General features: G+C 41.1%; 1 protein-coding gene across 1 annotated transcript in view; it reads right to left on the bottom strand.

Moving 5' to 3' along the window:
* Positions 1–20,087, bottom strand: part of ST6GALNAC3 (ST6 N-acetylgalactosaminide alpha-2,6-sialyltransferase 3) — a 608,849-nt gene extending 588,762 nt beyond the window's left edge. The window contains exon 1 of the mRNA XM_043877626.1: positions 19,917–20,087. Within this exon, the coding sequence (XP_043733561.1) occupies positions 19,917–19,934 (18 nt within the window). The 5' untranslated portion in view covers positions 19,935–20,087. The remainder of the gene's footprint in view (positions 1–19,916) is intronic.
* Positions 20,088–21,561: the final 1,474 nt, after the last annotated feature.

A 21,561-nucleotide genomic window follows, 5' to 3' on the forward strand; every position in this document is an offset into this window, starting at 1 on the left:
CGCCTTCAATCTTTACCAACATCAGGGTCTTTTCAAATGAATCAGTTCTTTGCATTGGGTGGCCAAAGCATTGGAGCTTCAGCTTCAACATCAGTCCTTCCATGAATATTTAGGACTGATTTCCTTTAGGATTGACTGGTTGGATCTCCTTGCAGTCCAAGGGACTCTCAAGAGTCTTCTCCAACACCTCAGTTCAAAGGCATCAATTCTTTGGCGCTCAGCTTTCTTTATAGTTCAACTCTCACATCCATACATGACTACTGGAAAAAACATAGCTTTGACTAGACAGACCTTTGTTGGCAAAGTAATGTCTCTGCTTTTTAATATGCTGTCTAGGTTGGTCATAAGTTTTCTTGCAAGGAGTAAGCATCTTTTAATTTCATGGCTGCAGTCACCATCTGCAGTGATTTTGGAGCCCAGAAAAATAAAGTCTACCACTGTTTCCACTGTTTCCCCATGTATTTCCCATGAAGTGATGGGAACAGATGCCATGATCTTAGTTTTCTGAATGTTGAGCTTTAAGCCAACTTTTTCACTCTTCTCTTTCACTTTTATCAAGAGGCTCTTTAGTTCTTCTTCATTTTCTGCCATAAGGGTGGTGTCATCTGCATATCTGAGGCAATTGATATTTCTCCCAGCAATCTTGATTCCAGCTTGTGCTTCATCCAGCCCAGGGTTTCTCATGATGCATTCTGCATTTAAGTTAAATAAGCAGGGTGACAATATACAGCCTTGATATACTCCTTTTCCTATTTGGAACCAGTCTGTTGTTCCAGGTCCAGTTCTAATTGTTGCTTCCTGACCTGCATACAGATTTCTCAAGAGGCAGGTCAGGGGGTCTGGTATTCCCATCTCTTTCAGAATTTTCCAAAGTTTGTGGTGAACCACACAGTCAAAGGCTTTGGCATAGTCAATAAAGCAGAAATAGATGTTTTTCTGGAACTCTCTTGCTTCTCTGATGATCCAACAGATGTTAGCAATTTGATCTCTGGTTCCTCTGCCTTTTCTAAAACCAACTTGAACATCTGGAAGTTCATGGTTCACGTATTGGTTAAGCCTGGCTTGGAGAATTTTGAGCATTACTTTACTAGCATGAGATGAGTGCAATTGTGCGGTAGTTTGAGCATTCTTTGGCATTGTCTTTCTTTGGGATTGGAACGAAAACTGACCTTTTCCAGTCCTGTGGCCACTGCTGAGTTTTCCAAATTTGCTGGCATATATGTGCAGCATTTTCACAGCATCATCTTTTAGGATTTGAAATAGCTCAACTGGTATTCCATCACCTCCACTAGTTTTGTTCATAGTGATGCTTCCTAAGGCCCACTTGACTTCACATTCCAGGATGTCTGGCTCTAGGTGAGTGATCACACCATTGTGATTATCTGGGTCATGAAGATCTTTTTTGTATAGTTCTTCTGTTTATTCTTGCTACCTCTTCTTAATATCTTCTGTTTCTAAAGTCTCTAAAGGCTCTGCTTATTTAACTTATATGCAGAGTACATCATGAGAAATGCCAGGCTGAATGAAGCATAGCTGGAATCAAAATTGCCGGTAGAAATAGCAATAACCTCAGATATGCAGATGATACCACTCTTATGGGAGAAAGTGTAGAAAAACTAAAGAGCATCTTGATGAAAGTAAAAGAAGAAAGTGAAAAGGCTGGCTTAAAACTCAACATTGAAAAAACTATTATCATGGCATCTGGTCCCATCACTTCACGGCAAACAGATGGGGAAACAGTGGAAACAGTGACAGACTTATTTTGGGGGCTCCAAAATCACTGTAGATGGTGAATGCAGCCATGAAATTGAAAGACGCTTTCTCCTTGGAAGAAAAGCTATGACCAACCTAGACAGCTTATTAAAAAGGAAGAGACATTACTTTGCCAACAAAGGTCTGTCTAGTCAAAGCTATGGTTTTTCCAGTAGTCATGTATAGATGTGAGAGTTGGACTATAAAGAAAGCTGAGCGCTGAAGAATTGATGCCTTTGAACTGAGGTGTTGGAGAAGACTCTTGAGAGTCCCTTGGACTGCAAGGAGATCCAACCAGTCAATCCTGAAGGAAATCAGTCCTGAATATTCATTGGAAGGACTGATGCTAAAGCTGAAGCTCCAATACTTTGGCCATCTGATGCGAAAAACTGAGTCATTGGAAAAAACCCTGATGCTGGGAAATATTGAAGGCAGGAGGATAAGCAGATAACAGAGGATGAGATGGTTGGATGGCATCATTGACTCGAACATGAATCTGAGCAAGCTCTAGAAGGTGGTGATGGACAGGGAAGCCTGGAGTGCTATAGTCCATGGGGTCGCAAAGAGCCAGACACAACTGAGCAACTGAACTGAACTGAAAACTTATTAGCCCAGGCTAAATGAAGATTTCAGCAGCTTCATTTGCCAATAATATTTTAGTTTTATTAGCACTTACAAATGGACTGGTGTATTTGCTTATCCAAAGTTTAAAGATTTTCCAGATGTCACACTCTCACTAAAGCATGAACACATAAAATGGATCCAGTACCAGATCCCAGTCTAGCTCCTTGACTTCAGGGAACATGTATCTTAAATGTAACTGACTGTACCACACCCAGGGACAGAAATGACACTGCCAAATTTTATCTTACACGCTTCTAATAGAAATTCTGGCTGTGTAATCATTAAGACTACCATATTTGGAACAAGTAATGTCAAATGTCAATAATGCTTCAGTGAACACGGAGGTGCAGATATCTTTTCAAATCAGTATTTTCATTTCCTATGGATAAATACCCAGACACGGATCATGGGATCACACGGTACTTGTTTTTTTAATTCTTTGAGGAACAGCCATACTGTGTTTCACAGAGGCCACAGTGCATAAAGGTTCTTTTTTTCCCCTGTCCTTGCCAACATTTGTGATTTCTTATCTTTTTGATAAGAGCCATTCTAACAGGTATGAGGTGAGACCGCGTGACTATTTTGATTTGTATTTCCCTCATGATTAGTGATGTTGAGCACCTTTCCACGTACCTGGTGGCCATTTATACATCTTTTTTGGAAAAATATTCAGATCCTCTGCCCATTTTTTAATTGGATTGTTTGTTTTTGTTTGCTATGCTATTGAGTTGAATGAGTTCTTCACACATTTTGGGTACTAACCAATCAGACATATGATTTGTAAATATTTTCTCCCAGAATATGACCAGTCAGGCAAGGAAATAAAACCATCTTATATGTATTTTTTTTAAAGTTCCTTCTAGCTGCTATGCAAAGAACTGATTCCAGAGTGATAAGTGAAGAAGAGGAGACATCTGGTGGGATGCCCAGATGAATAAAATGTAGCCATCCCAGCTAGTTTGCCTGATAATACTCATGTTTATTCATCAAGATTCTATTCAAGTATCTGCTCAACTTAGGGCTCAATTAAGCTAAGCGTTTTAAATAAATGTCTGCCAAAGTGTAAACTAGTTTAAAAGCTCTTCCAATCAAAAAATTATTTTGGAATTTCTTGACTTTTTTATATTCAGTTTAACTCAGATCAAAATTATTTTCAAAAGCTCCTTCAAAGTGTAGTTATGTTTTGTCAATAGTCCTATATGATTCTCTCCTCTAGAGGTAGGAAAGCCAAAAGTTAAAAGCAGGGCACTCTGAGTCACACAAATCTGAATTTAATCCCTTCACTTCACTACTTGGGAGAGTCACTCAACTTTCCTGCGCCTGTTTCTCCATCTGTAAAATGGGAATACAAACATCTCAAACAGATGCTGGAAAGTTTCCCCCACATAATGTAAGGTGATTAGCTCAGTGTTCAGTAAATAACAACTGCTGCCAGGACAGTATTACTGTCCTTCCAAGGCAGGGCTGGAAGACTGTTGCTACAAAATGACCCACAGGGCAGAATGACCTAACATCTTCCTTAAGAGCAATAGTGTCAACTGCACATGAGGCAGCTCTACCGCACAGACTTTAAACAGCCCAAGATAATGTCCAAATCTAAGATTCCTTCATTAAATAGAATGTTCAACAACCTGAACAACCGATAATTTATTTGTATAAAATGTTTAGTATAATTCTGTTATTGGCTTTTTCTTATTTCATAGATAAAACTCCAAGCTCTGCTATAAACAAGCACACTTACATCTTTGGCACATTTGCATTTCCAGCATTCTATTTGAAATTCTGCCTGTGCAATCACTGTAGCAAAATCATAACTGGGACAAGTAATTTCCAAATAGGAAGGACAATGACCAGAGTCACTTCAAGGACTTGAAGTATTCTAAAATAAGACAATAAAATATCCTCTCTGACCCAATATCTCTACCACATTTAATGATCTATTTAAATCCCATTAGTTTCCCCGTTTCTAAAGGATAAAAGTCCACATTACTTGGTAGGACCGACATGACCACTCATGATCTGACTCCAACTATATCATCTCCTCCGGCTCCCAAAACCAAGTTAGTGACAGTCGTCCACAACTTTTCACTGTTCCCCAGAATGATCTATTCCTTCATGCCACTGTATCTTTGCACCTACAGCTCTTTTTTGCCTGAAATTAATTCATTAAATCATTCATTCTTTTCTTGACTATACTATGCTAGATGCTAGGCATACAGTGATAAACAAAATAACCATGATTTCTGCCCTTTCAGTCTTTTGACTGACAAGTAAACAAACAAATATGCATGTATTCATATATTAAGAAAATGTTAAATACACAATAAATAGGGAAGCATAATGGAAATATCATGAAGTTATATTTCATTGATATAAATTGGACAGGCAAAGGCCTGTCCAAAGCACTAAACTTCAACTAAGGGCATGAAAGGTAGGAAGAAATAGCCTCAAGGAGAACCTGGGCCCAAAGTGTGGCAGGCAGGGGGATAACAGCTCAAAGGTTCTGAAGCACAGAGGCACTTGGCATGGTCCAAGAACTGGATGGAATAAAAATAATCAGGGGACCAAGATGTAGATAATTTCTCAAAAATATGCAGGAGCAAGGTCATGTGCACTTGTGAGCCCTGGAAAGGAGTTGTTATCCAAAGTGAAATGGAAAGCCACCAAAAAGTTTAGATAAGGAAACTGACATGACCTGATTTACTTTTTAAAAACCACTTTGGTTTCCATGTGGAGTTATTCCAGGAAACAGGTGAAGAAGGGAGGACAGGGAGACCAGTCAAGAGGAAAAATTGCCTGGCATCCCTCATCTAGTCAAAATGACAGTCTCAAGTATCCCTTGTCTAGTCAGAATGACAGTCTCATGCTCAATTAGAAATTCCACCTCCATGAGGAAACTAATGCCACCAGGTCTGACTTGATCGAGTGGCTCTTCTAAATGTATCTGAATCAAAATTCTTCAAAGGCATAAAATAAAACACCTCAAAGAATTTTTTAGTATAGTTTATCCAATCAATAATCAAGAAAGTTTTTAAGCTTTCCCACAAGCTCCTTTGAAGTGGGATGAATTTATATTGGAATGGATTTCAATAGTCCTAAGTGATTCTCTGCATTAGGAGGTAGAACACCAAAGTGTGGGGGAGGGCGGGGGAAGAGATCTGTAGTCTTGTGCACGCTTGGTACGTATACAGACACCAGAGCCAAACTGCCTGGGTTCAGTTCTCACTACTGCCAAAAGTAGTTTGGTGACCTTACCTAACCACTCTGTTCCTTGGTTTCCTTATCTGAAAAATAGGAATTAAATGACTCAATAAGTGTAAAGTGCTGAGAACAGTGTCTGGCCCTTACTGCATATAGTAAATGCTAATTAATACAAATAATTATAAAATAATATGCTTACACAAATTTTACACTCACTAGCCAAAGACCCTGGGGCAAAGAACTAAAGTTTTCTGCAAGCATCAGTGTTTCCTCCCAGGTAAAACAGATATGATAATAATAGTATTTTTCTAATAGGACTTTTGAATATTAAAGGAAACCATATATATGCCTTAAACACAGTGTCTACCATAAAGTGCCCAGAAAATGCGTACTGATGTTATTTTATTTGTTAGGTTATTAAATTATTGTGGGCAAGTTTTAAATAGGTTTGCCCATGAATGGCTATAGGAATATTTTCTTTGAATGAACTCCTGAATTCAAATTCTACCTTCTCCTTTAATAAGGGTACAATCTTGGGGAGGTCACTTAGCTTAAGTTAAATCTCCCCAACCTTCAATTTCCTCATCTATATGGGAAATGTACAATTGTACCTATCTTATGAACTTGAAAGGATTAAATGAGATAATACAAAGCTATAAAGCCCCAACACAGTAACTATAAGCACTCAGTAAAGCTGACTCATTGGAAAAGACCCTGATGCAGAGAAAGACAAGGCAGGAGGAAAAGGGGACGACAGAAAATAAGATGGTTGGATGGCATCACCAACACAATGGAGTTTGAGCAAACTCCGGGAGATGGTGAAGGACAGGGAAGCCTGGCATGCTGCAGTCCATGGGGTCACAAAGAGTCGGACACAACTTAGCAACTGAACAACAACAAAAGTAGATTATTGTTACAATTACTATTTTTCATACAGGCCATAATTTCAAAAAAAATTAAAATCTTCAGCTTCTGTTTTATCTTCATTCCCTTTGCCCCTCCTCTTACCCACAGTACTTGACTTCTCTCTAACTGCTTGGTAATAAACTTCCTCTTCATGGAAGAAAAAAGGGGTGGGGAAAGTTCAAATACAGACCCCTTTAACCTATACAAATCTGGAAAAATATATAGTGAATTACAATTGCTCCAATACAGAACTCTGAGTGGTATTTGGTTCAGATGTCATTTCTTTAAGTAAAATTTGAATATCAAGGGTACAAAACGGGTGAGAAGAAAACAAATTCCAATTTACCAATAAGTTAGAAGTCACATGTAGAAATCTTGGCTCAGTTCAAGTCATCAACCAGGTCACTATGGTTAAACAGCAAGCAGAATTAAATAAATATTAAACCTGCCGAGGAGCAAATAATTAAGTGACATAAACCAGGGTATGAAAGAAAGAGATTTTCTAACTCCCAGCTGAAAGAATGTAAAGAATAAATAAGAAAACATCATAAGGTGTCGTTGGCTCAGGTACCTGTTACTGCTGGAGGATGAATTTTCAAGAACTAGGGAGAAAGAAAGGACAACAAGGTGGAGAAAGTCAGTGATAAAAAAGCAAAGTAGTAGTAAAGTCAGCCTCTAGGCCACGGCAAGGGCATGTGGGATGACATCCATCAGCTGTCATCAATGCCACACCACTGATTCTATACCAGGAGCCCCAGTGGCTCAGCGGTAAAGAATCTGACAGCGATACAGGAGATGCAGGAGATGAGGGTTTGATCCCTTGGAGGGGAAGATCCCCAGGAGGAGGAAATGGCAACCCTCTCCCATATTCTTGCCTGGAAAATCCCATGGACAGAGGAGCCTGGTGGACTATGGTCCATGAGATCCCAAAGAGTTGGACACGACAGTGATTGAGCACACACAGAAAAGACTCAGGTTTCCCAGAAAAGAATTCCTACTGGAATGGTTTTTACCTTGGGAACTCACTCTGCAAGATATTTCATTTGCTTGGCAAACAGAGGTCCATAAGGCTTCCTTTGTACAGCGAAGATTTACAAGGCTGAGATGATGGTTCTTTAGACATAGCCAGCTGAACTCAGGTTCTGCCATCCACAAGTTCCTGCATCCCCAAGTTTGGCCATTTCCAGTTTCTGCCATCTGTGGCTTCTGCTCATCCCAGTTCTGCTGTCCACCAAATTACAGAAAGTTTCCAAAAGCAAAAACTTGGATCTGCCTTGTGCTGACGACTCTTTACATTGTATTTACAACTTTTTACATAAAATGTACATTGTATTAGTGTAAGTATTCAAAGATGGGGCTTCCCTGGTGCCTCAGTAGGTAAAGAATCTTCCTGCAATGCAGGAGACCTGGGTTCAATCCCTGGGTTGGGAAGATCCCCTGGAGAAGGGAACAGCTACCCACCCCAGTATGCTTGCCTGGAGAATTCCATGGACAGAGGAGCCTGGCAGGCTCCAGTCCCAAAGAGACAGACAGGACTGAGTGACTAACACACAATGAAAGATGACTTAAAGCATGTGGATGGATGTGCATAGGTCATATTCAAATACGATGCTACTTTATATAAGGGACTTGAGCATCCTCAGATTTTGGTATCACCATGGGCATTGGAACCAATTCCCAGGAGACAGACGGATACCTGGATACCAGCTGTACTTGATAATGATCTCTTTAACACCTGTACTAGGGACAGGCTAGGAGGCCAAAGATGAAAGTGGAAAAATCAGAAAAATGGGCTCCACAATAAATAAAGGCACATAAATGGAGATCCAGGAGAAAGCAAACATTTAGAGATTTATTTTATTTTTTATGCCAATATGAGCCTATAAGAGATTAAATCAGCAGTTTCCAATGCTTTTTTGTTACTTATTAAAGTCCCAAACAAGGCTATGAATCATCAACATGGAAAAAACAAAAGCTATCATCTTTCACCAGGCTTCATTTTTCCCATTCCTAATTCTAAAATAATGACTTTTTAAATATGAGACTAAGTCAATAATTAAGAAAGTGAACTCTAGCACTAACCCATTAACTTCCACTACCAAAGCCAGGACAATCTGACTACAGAAGCTGTTTTCTACACCCTCAAGTCTTCTTGTTAGCCGCAGAGAAACTAGGGTCACAATGTGAGAAAGGGCTTGACATATAATCAGCAGGAACCAAATTCCTGGTTTATAAATCATCATAAACTGATTTTGAAACTGATTTGAAAGAAATAGTTTCTAGAAATGCAAGAGGCATGGCACCAGTGACAGATTCATTTCAGACCCAGTCCCTTGCTACCAGACACAGAGGCACAAGCATTTCAACATCCATGGTGGCCTGAGTCCCACAGCATCAGAAAGCTTGGGGTTTAATGAGAACAATGTAGGCAGAAATCAAACGATCACAATGCCTGAAAAGGCCATTAGAATGCACTTGACTTAAATTTGTAGTTGAGGGCTTCCCTGGTGGCTCAGATGATAAAGAATCTGCCTGCCAACACAGGAGACCCAGGTTCAATCCTTGGGACAGGACGATCCCCTGAAAAAGGGAATGGCAACCCACTACAGTATTCTTGCCTGGAGAATTCCATGGACAGAGGATCCTGGTGAGCTACAGTCCATAGGGTCACAGAGTCAGACACAACTAAATGACTAACACACATACAGCTTTGAAGCCATTCATAACTCGGCAGCAATTTATTGAGCAGGATGTAATATGATAGGGCTAACTGAAGCACCGTTGGCATCAAGCAGCATCACCTGGAGGCTTGTTAGAAATGTAGATTCTTAGATGCCAGTCCAGAACTATGGAATCATAAACTCTGGGGGTGGGGCTTACAAATCTCTGGTGTAAAAAGCCCTTCAGGAGGTCCTGTAGTTCAAGTTGAGCAGCAGTGTGGTCAGCTTATCTGTGAGAAGCAATGGACTTAGGGATCCAGCTTTGAAGTCTGAATCCCAGTCCCACTATATGACTTTGGGGAGTTACTTATCCTCTCTGGGCTTCAGTTTCCTCTTTCACATGGAGTTCTTGGCTTCATATTCACTAAATATCCCTGATATTTATGATGTGAGGCCCAGGTGTGAGTACCCTGACTGCCCCTGACCCTGGCTCTTAGAGTAAGAACTCAACAGCTCAGCATAGGCTTGCACACTTTATCTGTAAAGAGAAAGATAGTGAATATTTAAGGCTTTGCAAATCACAGACTCTACATGTCAGCTTCTCAAGTCTGCCATTACAGCACAAAAGCACACTAAGACATGAACAAACATGGCTATATTCCAGTAAAGCTTTATTCAGGGACATCGATATTGGAATTTCTTAACATTTTCACATCACTAAATCTTCTTCTTTTGATTGTTTTCAACCATTTTAGAACACAAAACCCATTCTGAACTTGCACACTACATATAAACAGGCACCAGGCTGGATCTGACCCAAGGGCTATTAGTTTGCAGACCTTGGTCTAGTGTTCTTGCATTAACAAAGTTGTTACGTGATATGAACTAGAGTTTCCTCATCTGTCAGATGAAAATAATAATACCCATCCTGTAATCTTGCTGAGGGATAATAAGTATCTATAAAATATCTGGTGGGCTGTCTGCCAGAGAGAAGGTACTCAACAAATGGCACCTGCTGTCGTTATGACAATGAAACATTCTCCGCATGAGAAAATGCTAACACTCTATGATGCAGGATGTCTAGGCAGAACCGGGCAGGAATACAACTCAGAGCAGGCAAGTAAAACAGCGCCGCAGGTTTACAAAGTGATTTACTCTAAGTACCACCAGACGTACACCTATTAGCATATTGCTGAATTTATAGACACAAATAAACAGTCAAAAAATAAGCAAACTGTACAAAGGAACTCCAATCACCTTACTCTCCTGACTTAAAAGAAGACATGTGGTTTATTCTGTATGTCTAAATTGCTGCCATATGTGTACCGCCCTCCTGGAGCAAAGGAACTATTCAAATAAAAGTGCATAAAGTTTGTCTCTGACCTCAAAGCCTTCAGGAGTTCACCCTACCTCACTGAGACCAAAGCGGCACTCTCCTGGGAGAATTCACAGCTGCTCAACATCTGGGGGGCCAATCGGGCTCAGGATATGAAAAAGCTTGGGACTCCATTTCAGATGAAATTTTAAGGGCTCATCAAAGGCTTAAATGCATCTTTGGAGCACTTAGACATGTGAATCTACTTTTTCAACTGAACATTTTATAAAATCTAAATAGAGATCAAGTATTTGTGATGAAACTTTATCATCCAAATTAAAACATGCTGCAATGGCAAAATATACACAGACATGAAGACTCATGAAACAAGTATAAATAGCTTATTTATAAGTTGATATTGACTCCAAATTAACATTAACATGTTTTGAATATTTGGGGTTAAATAAAATATATTATTAAATAAATTCTGCCTACTTCTTTTTGCTTTCTTTTTGCTTTCTTAATGTGGCTCTTACAAATAAAAAATTACCTAAGCCTGCATTATATTTCTACTGGACAGTACTGCTGCAGAATATTAAATAAAGGTATTATTGCCATTACTTAAACTCATCACAAAACTGGAATCAGACTTGGAGTCTGTGTAGCATGGTCTTTTTCCTGTCCACACCCTAGAGAACAGCTCTTCTTTCTTGGTTACCCTTTTCCCTGATTGATAAGGCTTTCACAGAGAGAGACTTTCTCATCTCTTTCTTCAAAGTCAGGCACACTGTTGGGGCCAAGAACACCAAACCGGGAATCACAGCCCTGCCCTCTGCAGGTGTGTACTCCTCTTGTCCGAAGGAGGGGAATTGTCTAAGGATAGTGGTTTGCTCGTTCCAATCCTTAAAATCTAAGATGAGCTCCTCATGCACAGTTTAAGCCCACATTACAACCCATTCCCAATGCAGGACATATACATTTTACTTCCAGTTTCCTTGTGATTGTGATCTTTCAGAGCAAGATGCAAAAAGAGTTTTCAGAACTGACCGAACCTTTTATTTTGTGTCTGGTAAATACACAGCTAATAAATTCCCTAGGAAACAGATCTGGATGTCAGACAGAAGTCCCTTCCAGAAAAGGATCTTACATACAAGGGTTTTCAAACCTCAAGATACATTAAGACATGACTGAATAAATGTGGGTGCCCATTTCTATTTATATTTACCATGTGTATGTAGAGACACATACTTTTTTACACAAACACTAGAATGACTTAAGACCGGGACTCTCTTTTCCTGGCCCCTGAGCAATCTCTTTAGGAGTTAACTGTTCCCAGTCTCCCAAATACCAGAAGCTGTGAGCCCCTACCCCTCCACATCTCACAGGAAATGAGACAGAGGTCTGGAGATGTGGGGTGTGGACAAAAGGCTCTCTGACAATGTTACCTACCCTGAGGCTGCTGATTATTGAAGTCTCTGGATGCCCTAGGCCAAGATCTCTGATTTAGTGACTTTAAATCAAGTTAAAATCAGAACCAGAGCGTACTTATAATTCTCCAGCTGAGGAAGAAAGAAAACAATAGTGAAATCACAGATCATCTCCTCACCGCATCTGAGTCCTTTTCTTTACCTTCTTGTTGACAAACCTTGACAAAGTTGCTAACAGGAAAAGGAATGAACCAATTTGAGGCTTAGCTCCTCTGACTTTCCAGGCTCTGGTGGGAGTGCTAATTGGCATTGAAACGCATAAAAGGTGTAGATCAGAGTGGCCAGGGACCAACAGGGTCTGGCTAATCCCCAAACTGAATAATGAGCCTTTTAATAACCAGGAGCTAACTGCAGCTTTCTGTAATGGGATCCTGATAACACTTGTTTAAATCTACTCTGTTCAATTAGAAAAATGCCTTCCTCCACTTTTTGCTGAATCCAGAAAACAGAGGACTCATCCCATCTCCAACCCTGGGGATAAGTATGTGTTAAATTCTCACAAACTGATAAAAATTTTTCTCCTGGGGAGGAGATACCATAACTTTCCTCAAACCTCTGCCAGAAAGCTTAATGGGTTCCCTCTGCTTTCCTCAAATCTAAACTCTTCTTTCCCCTACTAGTCCCCAAGATAGGTTTCCTTGATTCAAGCTGTTATCTAATTATTAATAATACTAATAATCATTTTGCCTATATGTACAGCACATTCTACTTTTCAAAGTACATTCAGGAGCTTTATCTCATTTGGATTCCAACACCACCCCAGGGGGGCTCTTGGTTGGGAAGCCTGAAGCTTATATAATCTGTGGTCCTCTTTAAGAAAATGAATATAATATTATAAATATAAAAATGCCAGAACCTCTTCAGAGCCTTGGGGTGGGGGGCGGATCCTGAAGCTTGGCCTAACAGTAAATCCAACGCTATTATTCCTCTGCTTCACTCCCACCTTCAAAGGGATATAGGAGTTGCTCAGGAAAGTGGGGGTGTTTGGTCATGTGACTTGCTCAGGGTCAAAAGGCTATGAATGTTAGAGGCAGAGTTAGAACCTTATTTCCACACTCTCTGTGGCCCCTCTATATCCTCTAGCTCCTTTGTCAGAAAGGAAACTCTGAGGAAGGGATAACTAAAAATAACACAGCTAAAAATGAGCCCCATCAGGAGTATGTTAGGAAGCTGTGTAGATTCAGAGGATGGTGAAATAAACTTAAAGCCCCTGTGAACATTCACCAAATTGGCCCTGAAGGTAAAATACACATTATGTCACCAACCAGAGCCAGGTTCAACCCAACCTTCACCACTTACTAACCATAGGACCTGGAGCAAGTTAGTTAGCTTCTCTGAACCTCAGTATCCCAGGTATCAAACCACGTCTCCTGTGTCTCCCACATTGGCAGACGGATTCTCTACTACTGAGCCACCTGGAAAGCCCAGTAAAAGTTTACATGAGATGATATATGAAAAGCAAGCAGCCCAGGACCCAGGCTGAACACTCTAGGTGTTCAATAAAGAACACCTGTTATTGCTGCTGTTGTTCTCAATTCATCCAAAGAGCAAAGCTTTTACATAAGCAACTCATTCCCCAAAGTAAGCTGATGGAAGTTGCAAAAGCATCTGCTCAGACACCATAAGCCTAAAAATGAGGCCGGGCAACTACTAAGACTAGCATCCCTTGGGCAGCAGAAAGAAATGTCATAAAGCAGATTTATTAAACAAAGTGCCTTGTCTATTCCATGTGCTGGGGTTATCTTAGAGTTTCAAGATTACAACCTGTGTACCTGTGACGTTTCTGTGGCTGTCCAGCCTCAGTGAAGCCATGTTATTTTCCTTTGATATCTCATAGTTTGAGAAACACAAAATTACGGTTGTGAATATTAAGGTTTGTTTTTGTTTTTTGCTTTTATTGTTTCTTTTAACCCAGAGAACCAAAATGATCATAACCTGAGATAAGTCACTCCTATCCTTTCCTTCTTTCTCCTTTCAAGTCCAGGTCTCTGTTCTCCCTCCCTGAAGATTTCAAATTGGCTCCAGATTTTATATGAGAAGCAGTCACAGATCTAAAAGAAACAAAACTGAGAAGCAACTTAAGAAAACTAATTGATAAACTACAACCTACTTGCTTATGTTAGAGTGAAAAATCCACGCTATATCTAAAAAGAATTCAGCTATTCCTAGAAGAGGCCAAGTTAGACTGTTGTCTATAATTAGCATCTCAAAAAAATTATTATCATTTACCCAGTCAATATCTTGTTATTGTTGTTTTGTCACTAAGTCGTGTCCAACTCTTTTACGACCCCATGGACTGTAGCCCACCAGGCTCTTCTGTCCACAGAACTTCCCAGGCAAAAATACCAGAGTGGGTTGTCATTTCCTTCTGCAGGAGATCTTCCCAACCCAGGGACAGAATCTGTGTCTCCTGCATTGGCAGGTGGATTATTTACTACTGAGCACTTGGGAAGCCCATTCAACATTTAGGAATCTCTTTACTAAGAATCAGACTGGTTGTTATGGATATCAAGTTGAATAAGACAAGACCTTTCTTGCCCCCAAGATTCAATTACATAACTACCAACACCACCACTCATATATTCCTATACCCTAGGTATTCCTTTCTATTCACTGAGTCTATAGTCTTACTTACAGCAAGAACAGTATTCATTTACTATACAGTCCATGGAACTCTCCAGGCCAGAATACTGGAGTACATAGCCTTTCCCTTCTCCAGGGGATCTTCCCAACCCAGGGATCGAACCCAGGTCTCCCACATTGCAGGCAGATTCTTTACCAGCTACGCCACAAGGGTAGCCTAAGAATACTGGGGTGGCTACCTATCCCTTCTCCAGCGGATCTTCCTGACCCAGGAACCGAACCAGGGCCTCCTACATTGCAGACAGATTCTTTACCAACTAAGCAATCAGGGAAGCCCTCAATATGCTTAGGAAACACTAGCGGATCAACCGACTAAAGTCCCTGGGCTTTATGAATTCATGGTAAAACAAAGGAGTTGCGCATATAAACAGCTAATTCACATTACAGGGTAATACTTGTCCACTACAGAGACAAAAACCAAGCCATGGGGCCACAAAGGAAGTCTGCTGAGGCAGAGGAGGGCTTGACTGCAGATGTGACACTAAAACAGGAGTTGAAAGATAAGTTGAACTCTGTCAGAGGAGGAAAAGTGATAGCAGAGAGTTTCCTGCAGAGAAAACAGCATGTACGATAACAACTAATAGCAAACACTTATCAAGGACTTAGTATGTGTCAGGCCCTATTCTACAGAAGTTAGTTCATTTATTCCTCATAACCTTAAGAAGTAAGCACTATTTCTGCTCCCATTTCACAGATGAGGAAACTGAGGCTTAGAGATTTCACTGCTGGAATAGGTTGGTCTGACATCAGAGACCAGGCGTTCAATCCCTATACTATACTACAAAGGCACAGATCCATGAAAGGAGGTATATCTGAAGATCTGGAATTCATCTAGATAAGTATCTAGATTGTGGGCAAAGGAGTAGTAGGTAGTGAGGCCAGATATGCGGGCAGGGGCCAGATTCAGAAGGATCCTGAATGCCAAGCTAAATAGCTGGGTTTATCCCTGCAGGGGCTGGGGATCCAAGACAAGCATTTAAGCCTACAAATGGCTTGATGAGCACTGTGCTTCAGCACAGTAATCTGGGAGTGATGTGGAAGATGGGCGAGTTTATGAGGAGCCCGAAGGAAAGGAGGTTATTTCAAAACACAGACCGAATATGAGGTTCTGGACAAGACAGAGGTGACAGGGATGGAGAATGATGTGCAGAGTTGAGAGATTTCCCTGAGATAGAATTGATGCAGCATGGTGAAGGATTAGGTCTGGAGCAGAGGGGGAAGAGTAAATGAGAAGACACCAAGCCCATACATAACTGGATATCAACACTCATCAAATTTCCCGTCAATCAAGATCAAGGTAGGGACTTCCCTGGTGGTACAGTGGTTAAGACTCTGAGCTTCCATTCCACTGCAGGGGGTATGGGTTAGACCCCGGGTCAGGGAATTAAGATCCTGCACGCCTCACAGCAGGGCCCTCCAAAAAAAGATCAATGTCATACAAGGCCAGGTGACAGGTAGAGAAGATAGCAGTAGCTTAGTCATGCACCTACTGTGCTATTGTCTAACTGCTTCAAGTTCCTAAGTCTCAGCAACCTGGCAAAATCATAATCTTTTCCAAGGCAGAAAGAAGTGTCCTGTGTCTACATGTCCACTCAGTGTACACTTCAGCACAGAATCCAAAAAAAGACCCTTAATACAACTCACTAAATATATGTTAAACATCAAAGGTATACATGATACTGTTCTCAAAACATAACTGCTGGCCAAAGATAGAAATCATTAAAGAAAATACAAATAGGTTTTCATTACAGCAAATACTAATCTGTAATTTATAAAAGAAGAAAATCAAATGACTTTTATAAATTTAAAAGTTTTATTTCACTAATAACCAAATAAATACTAAGTACATATCTTTCTTGTCTACCAAATTTCAAAGACTTTTAAAACACCCTATGGAAAGAGAGTGGCCCTTGATTTGCTTGTTCACAATGGCCTAACTCCCCTGGAGAGCTGCCTAACCAGGTGCATGGCAAGAAATGAACCTTCTAAGACTTGAGACTGTTTTTTACTGCAGTAAACTAGCCTATTCTAACTAATGTGAAGATATTCCCATTTAACCTGTAGAATAACCCATTGAGGAATGCATGATCATCTCCATTTCAGAAACTGAGGCAATGAAATCAAGAAACTTATTAGTGGTTGCACAAATTAAGTGGTGGAGCCATAAACAAAACCCACATATTTCTTCAAAGTCCATGCAGTGTGGAGTAAGTATATATTCCACAATTAAATGATTACTGAGGTAATCATTATTCCATTATGAAAACCAGCTTTACACATGGGCAGAATGGGCCCTTACTAAGCATAACAGCTTGAAGGGATAATCTGTATGGCCCCCAAAGACCATCATTTGCTGCAACAGTATAGGCTCCTCCTCTTAGCTAGTCAAGGATTCCTATTTAGGGTCACTATTTAGGCAATAGTGTTAATCAACCTCTTTGTATTGCCTGTTAGGCAATAGGTTAATCAACCTCTTTGTATCTCAGTTTTCTCATATGTAAAAATGGAAAATAAGATCTACCTCTAAACTCTGTTGAGAAAACTATATTTTGCCAAGGAAATTGACCCTGACTCAAAAGTTATCCTTCTAAAACACAAGTTTCATCACACTGCATCATATTCAATCTTCAAATTACAGTTCAAATCATATACGAGTGAGAAGTCCGTCCTGATTGTCCAATTAGAGGGTTCATTGCTTTCTCTCCCCATGCTTCCATTATGCCTTCCACAGACCTATTACTCTTCACATTGTAACATAAACATTCATTTACTTTTCTGTCCCCCTTACTGTATTGGAAGCCAGTTGAGAATGGAGCCAATAGCTTATACATTTTGCGATACCAACAGCAAGCCCAGGGCCAGGATATGGCAGAAAATATTTCATCAAAAGCAACAAAAACAATATATCATCTTATCCTCACAGAACTCTGTCAGGCATTCTACAACTTGGGCAAATTGAGGTTCCAAGTTGCAGTGACTGTCTAATATATGCAGGAGATCAAGCTTGCATGGAATCCAGGTGTATGGACTGTCCACTGCACCACACATAGTCCTTCAAAGACAAGGAGAAAAGGCCCACCACAGGCCATTAAGACCACCATTGCAAAAGGTACTTTGTTTCTCAAAGGTGGTAAGGACTCGGAATGGTTTTAGGGCAACTTAGAAAGTCATCACATGGGAAAGTATAGGGAACACAGTTAAAATATAAAGAAGGCTGGAAGATCTGAATCTAAGTCCAGGCTCACCCTGCCCTTAACCCTGTTCCCTTGGATAAATCTCTGAAACTCAGGAGCCTCAGCTTCCTCATCTGTAAAATGAGGTTTTAAACAATGATACTCACCTTGTAGGGCTTGACATAAGAATAATAGTTATATGAAATGAGCTGAGGATATAGTAAAGGTTAATTAAATTATAGTTATTATTATTTATGAGGGAAACTAGCACATATTGAATGCCTGTTCCATGATATATTTTTCATATATTATTTCATCCCCACAGCAACCCTGTGGAATATTACAACCTTGTGGTACTGTTACTTTAATTTTGTATTGCGGAAATTGAGACTAAGAGATGTTTTAAGTGACTTGTCCAGGGTCACACAGGTAGCATCTGGCAGAGCCTGAGTTTAGACCAAGGTCTTCCTGAGTCCAAAGCCTTTGCTCTTTGCAGTTTACCTGTCTGCACCCCAGCTTGGTTTCAGTGGAGAAAAAATAAGGAATAATCAGATATGTCCCAAATGTCTGAGGTCAGTGTGAGGGGCTGGAAAGGCAAAGTTGGATCAGATTCATCTGTAGCTTGAGATGTCTTAAAAATGTTTGGAACATGTGCAAGATGAGATAGGGGAGAAATCAAAAGGGAAGAAGACAGCCAACAATCAATGTCACATTCAACTTTTCTTTAGGCTAATAACCCAATAAATAGTAGAGATGACTCATATTCATATTTCGGTCCTTGTGCTAGAAGTCTCCAAGGTAAAAATCCCACATTGTAGTACAAATGTAAATAATAAAAGTGTATTATTTGATCTTGCGTCCCAGATAATGTTCCGAAATCAAACAAAGGAAGTTCAGAGAAGTCACAGGAAATACCTCATCTCCTTAACTATAAGAAATGGAAACAAACTCTACTAGATTAGTCTCTTATTTGAATCATTAACACCAAGGCATGTTGGAAGAGGATTCAGGTAACTAATATAGCAGTAGATGGCTTCAATTCAAATCACCCCACAGAAAAACAAATGCTCTTACACACTTATACACACACACACACACACACACACACACACACAAATTGATTTCTGGTGTTTTTCCTCTGTCACAAACAGCTTCCCCAAACTTGGAACGAGTAGGCCTTTACACTCTCCAGTTAAGGCCCAGGGAACTTTCATGCTGTGAATGTTCTTGACTCATACAGTCAGGAGTCAGGTTAGGCACCAGTAGAAACAATAGTGCAGAAAAATGAAAAAACAAACAAATTGAAAAAATTTGAAAAAAATAAACAAAATTCCCTGTAGAATAAAAAGTTCTCAGGTGAGGCACTCACCCCAAGTCCTCCCACCTGATGCTACAAGGCTGTGAACCTAGAAAGATGTTCACTTCAGGCTAAGAACACACGTGGAGAAAGAAAACTCAACAAAGAAGGGGCGCCTGAGCAGACTCTGAGAGGGAGTGAAAACATTTTGTCTGTTTGTGAGCAAAAGAAAGGTTCGACTGTTTAAATTTTTTAGCCAAAGTTAGGCTTGAAATTCTCTACTAATAAATACATCCTCTTGTGAACTTTTCCGAAGTGGAACTTTGGGCACACAGAGTTAGCTGATCTCACAGAAAACTCATTCCTAAGGGACTACCTATAAACTCAGAAGTTTCTGTCTTCATATGATCAAATGTGAGGTAGAACTCCCTCTGCTCACTCTCATCCCATTCAAAAGCGCTCTACTCCTCAGCACCAATAATCCGTGGCCAGCCTTTGCTCTGCTGCGCGTGGATTCAGAAAGGCCTCAGGCATCGGGGCCGCGGGATTCGCTGGAGCACCCCTCCCCTCCCTGCCACCCCCATTATTCGGCACACAGCACTGCTCTCCCCTGGAGCCAACAGTCTGCAGTTTCTTCAATGCAGGCGCGAGCAGGCAGGAATGGTGGGAAGAGAAGCCGTGCCAGCTACATGTTTCTGAATCTCCCTCCATATGCATTTGCCAAAGGAACAAAAAGAAAATCAACGACAGGGAAAGACAACTGAGATGAGGATGCGGTGGGACCGCGGTTGACTCCGCGCCTCTGAGCAGCAAGAGGCTGGCCAACCACGCGTCCGAGCCATAGATGCGATTCGTTACCTTCAGGATGCAGGCCATGGCGCTCCGCCGGCCCTCCTGCCACCGAGCAGCGGGCGCGCCTGGGTCAGGGGCAGTCCCGGCGACAGGCTGGAGGCTGGTACCGCTGCAGGACCGCTCCAGCCCACATTCCCGCAGATCCAAATAAGGGGACCGCGGTGAGAGCTGCGCGGGCACAGGCCCCGCCCCTCGGGTCGTGGGCCCGCCCCCGGCCCCGTCCACTGGCTCGCGGCCTGCGAGGCCCCGCCCCCAGGTCACGTGCCGTCCCTGGCGCCTGCGGCTGCCTCTCGTTGCTTGCTACTTTTTCATTTCTGTTTTTTTCTGTAAACTTCTGTCTGTTCATCGTATATAATGTCGCTCAGCAGCAGGCTGGGAGCTCAGATGGGTCCCGCTGGGGAGAGAAAGTGGCCTTTTCTTCTCCTCGATTCGGTCTTCGCTAACAGATCAGAGAACTCATAGCAGACACTTCACACTTTTAAAGAAGTTTAGTGGGTTTGGAATCATCTCTCTCCAGGCTTTGGGTACATCAAAGGATTCTTCAAAAGTAGCAAAATTCTCCCTAAGCTGGTTAAGGAAAGAGCCTTCATCCTACTTTAAAACCCTGTGATGGCCTTATCTAAAATTAATTTGCCATTAAAAGGGAGCACAAATGTCAATCAGGGAAAGATGCAACCAACTGGAGTCTATGTAGGATATATTTCGTTTCTAAGTACACAAGGTCTTCCTTCGTGGCTCAGGCGGTAAAGAATCCGCCTGCAATGCGGGAGACCTGGGTTCGATGATATTTCATTGCCTGGAGAATCTCATGGACAGAGGAGCCTGGCGGGCTGCAGTCCACGGGGTCGCAAAGACTCGGACACGACTGAGCGACTGAACTGAACTGATAATGCATTGCTCTTTCCTGCTTTAAGCTTACGTGTTTAGGCAAGAATACTGAAATGGATTGCCTGCGGTTCTCCAGGGAATCTTCCCAACCCAGGGATTAAAACCGTGTCTCTTACATCTCCTGCAATGGCAGGCAGGTTCTTTACCACCAGCACCACCTGGGAAACCCATGAATAATGTGTGTATACATAAATACACTGTAAAGAATATAGGTATATGTTAAAATATAGTATATTCTCATATGTATACATTAACTATATATATATATGTGTATATATATAGTGTGTGTGTGTGTGTGTGTGCACACGTGCACATGCACAGGATTTTGCCCTTTCCTGCAACAAGTTTAGAATTTGACAATTTTGTTGCAATTTCAGTAAGAAGGTTAGATCTAAACTTTCCTATTAGCATTGAAAATCCAGAGAGGCCATTTTTCACCATCCAACCTGAATACTCTGATGCTAAAACACAGTGAGGTATAGCAGCTCCGCCTATGAAGCAGGTGATCTGGGAGAAGACATGTCCTGGGCCCTCTCCACCTCTCTTCAGGAAGCCCCCTTCCCCATCCAGAACTGACTAAGAGAAACAGTTATTTCTACCAGGAAAGTAACATCACACACATAGCAGAAAAAGGGAGACACCAACCTGTGTATATACACAGATATCCACCACTTGGTCTGTCAGATAAATATTAAAACTAGGCCCAAGATATTTACCCAAAAGAAGTTTCACTTGCTGGAAGCCCAGTCTAGTTTCCCTACAA

The sequence above is a fragment of the Cervus elaphus genome, chromosome 20, assembly GCF_910594005.1.
Source record: "Cervus elaphus chromosome 20, mCerEla1.1, whole genome shotgun sequence".
In the NCBI taxonomy this organism is placed as follows: domain Eukaryota; kingdom Metazoa; phylum Chordata; class Mammalia; order Artiodactyla; family Cervidae; genus Cervus; species Cervus elaphus.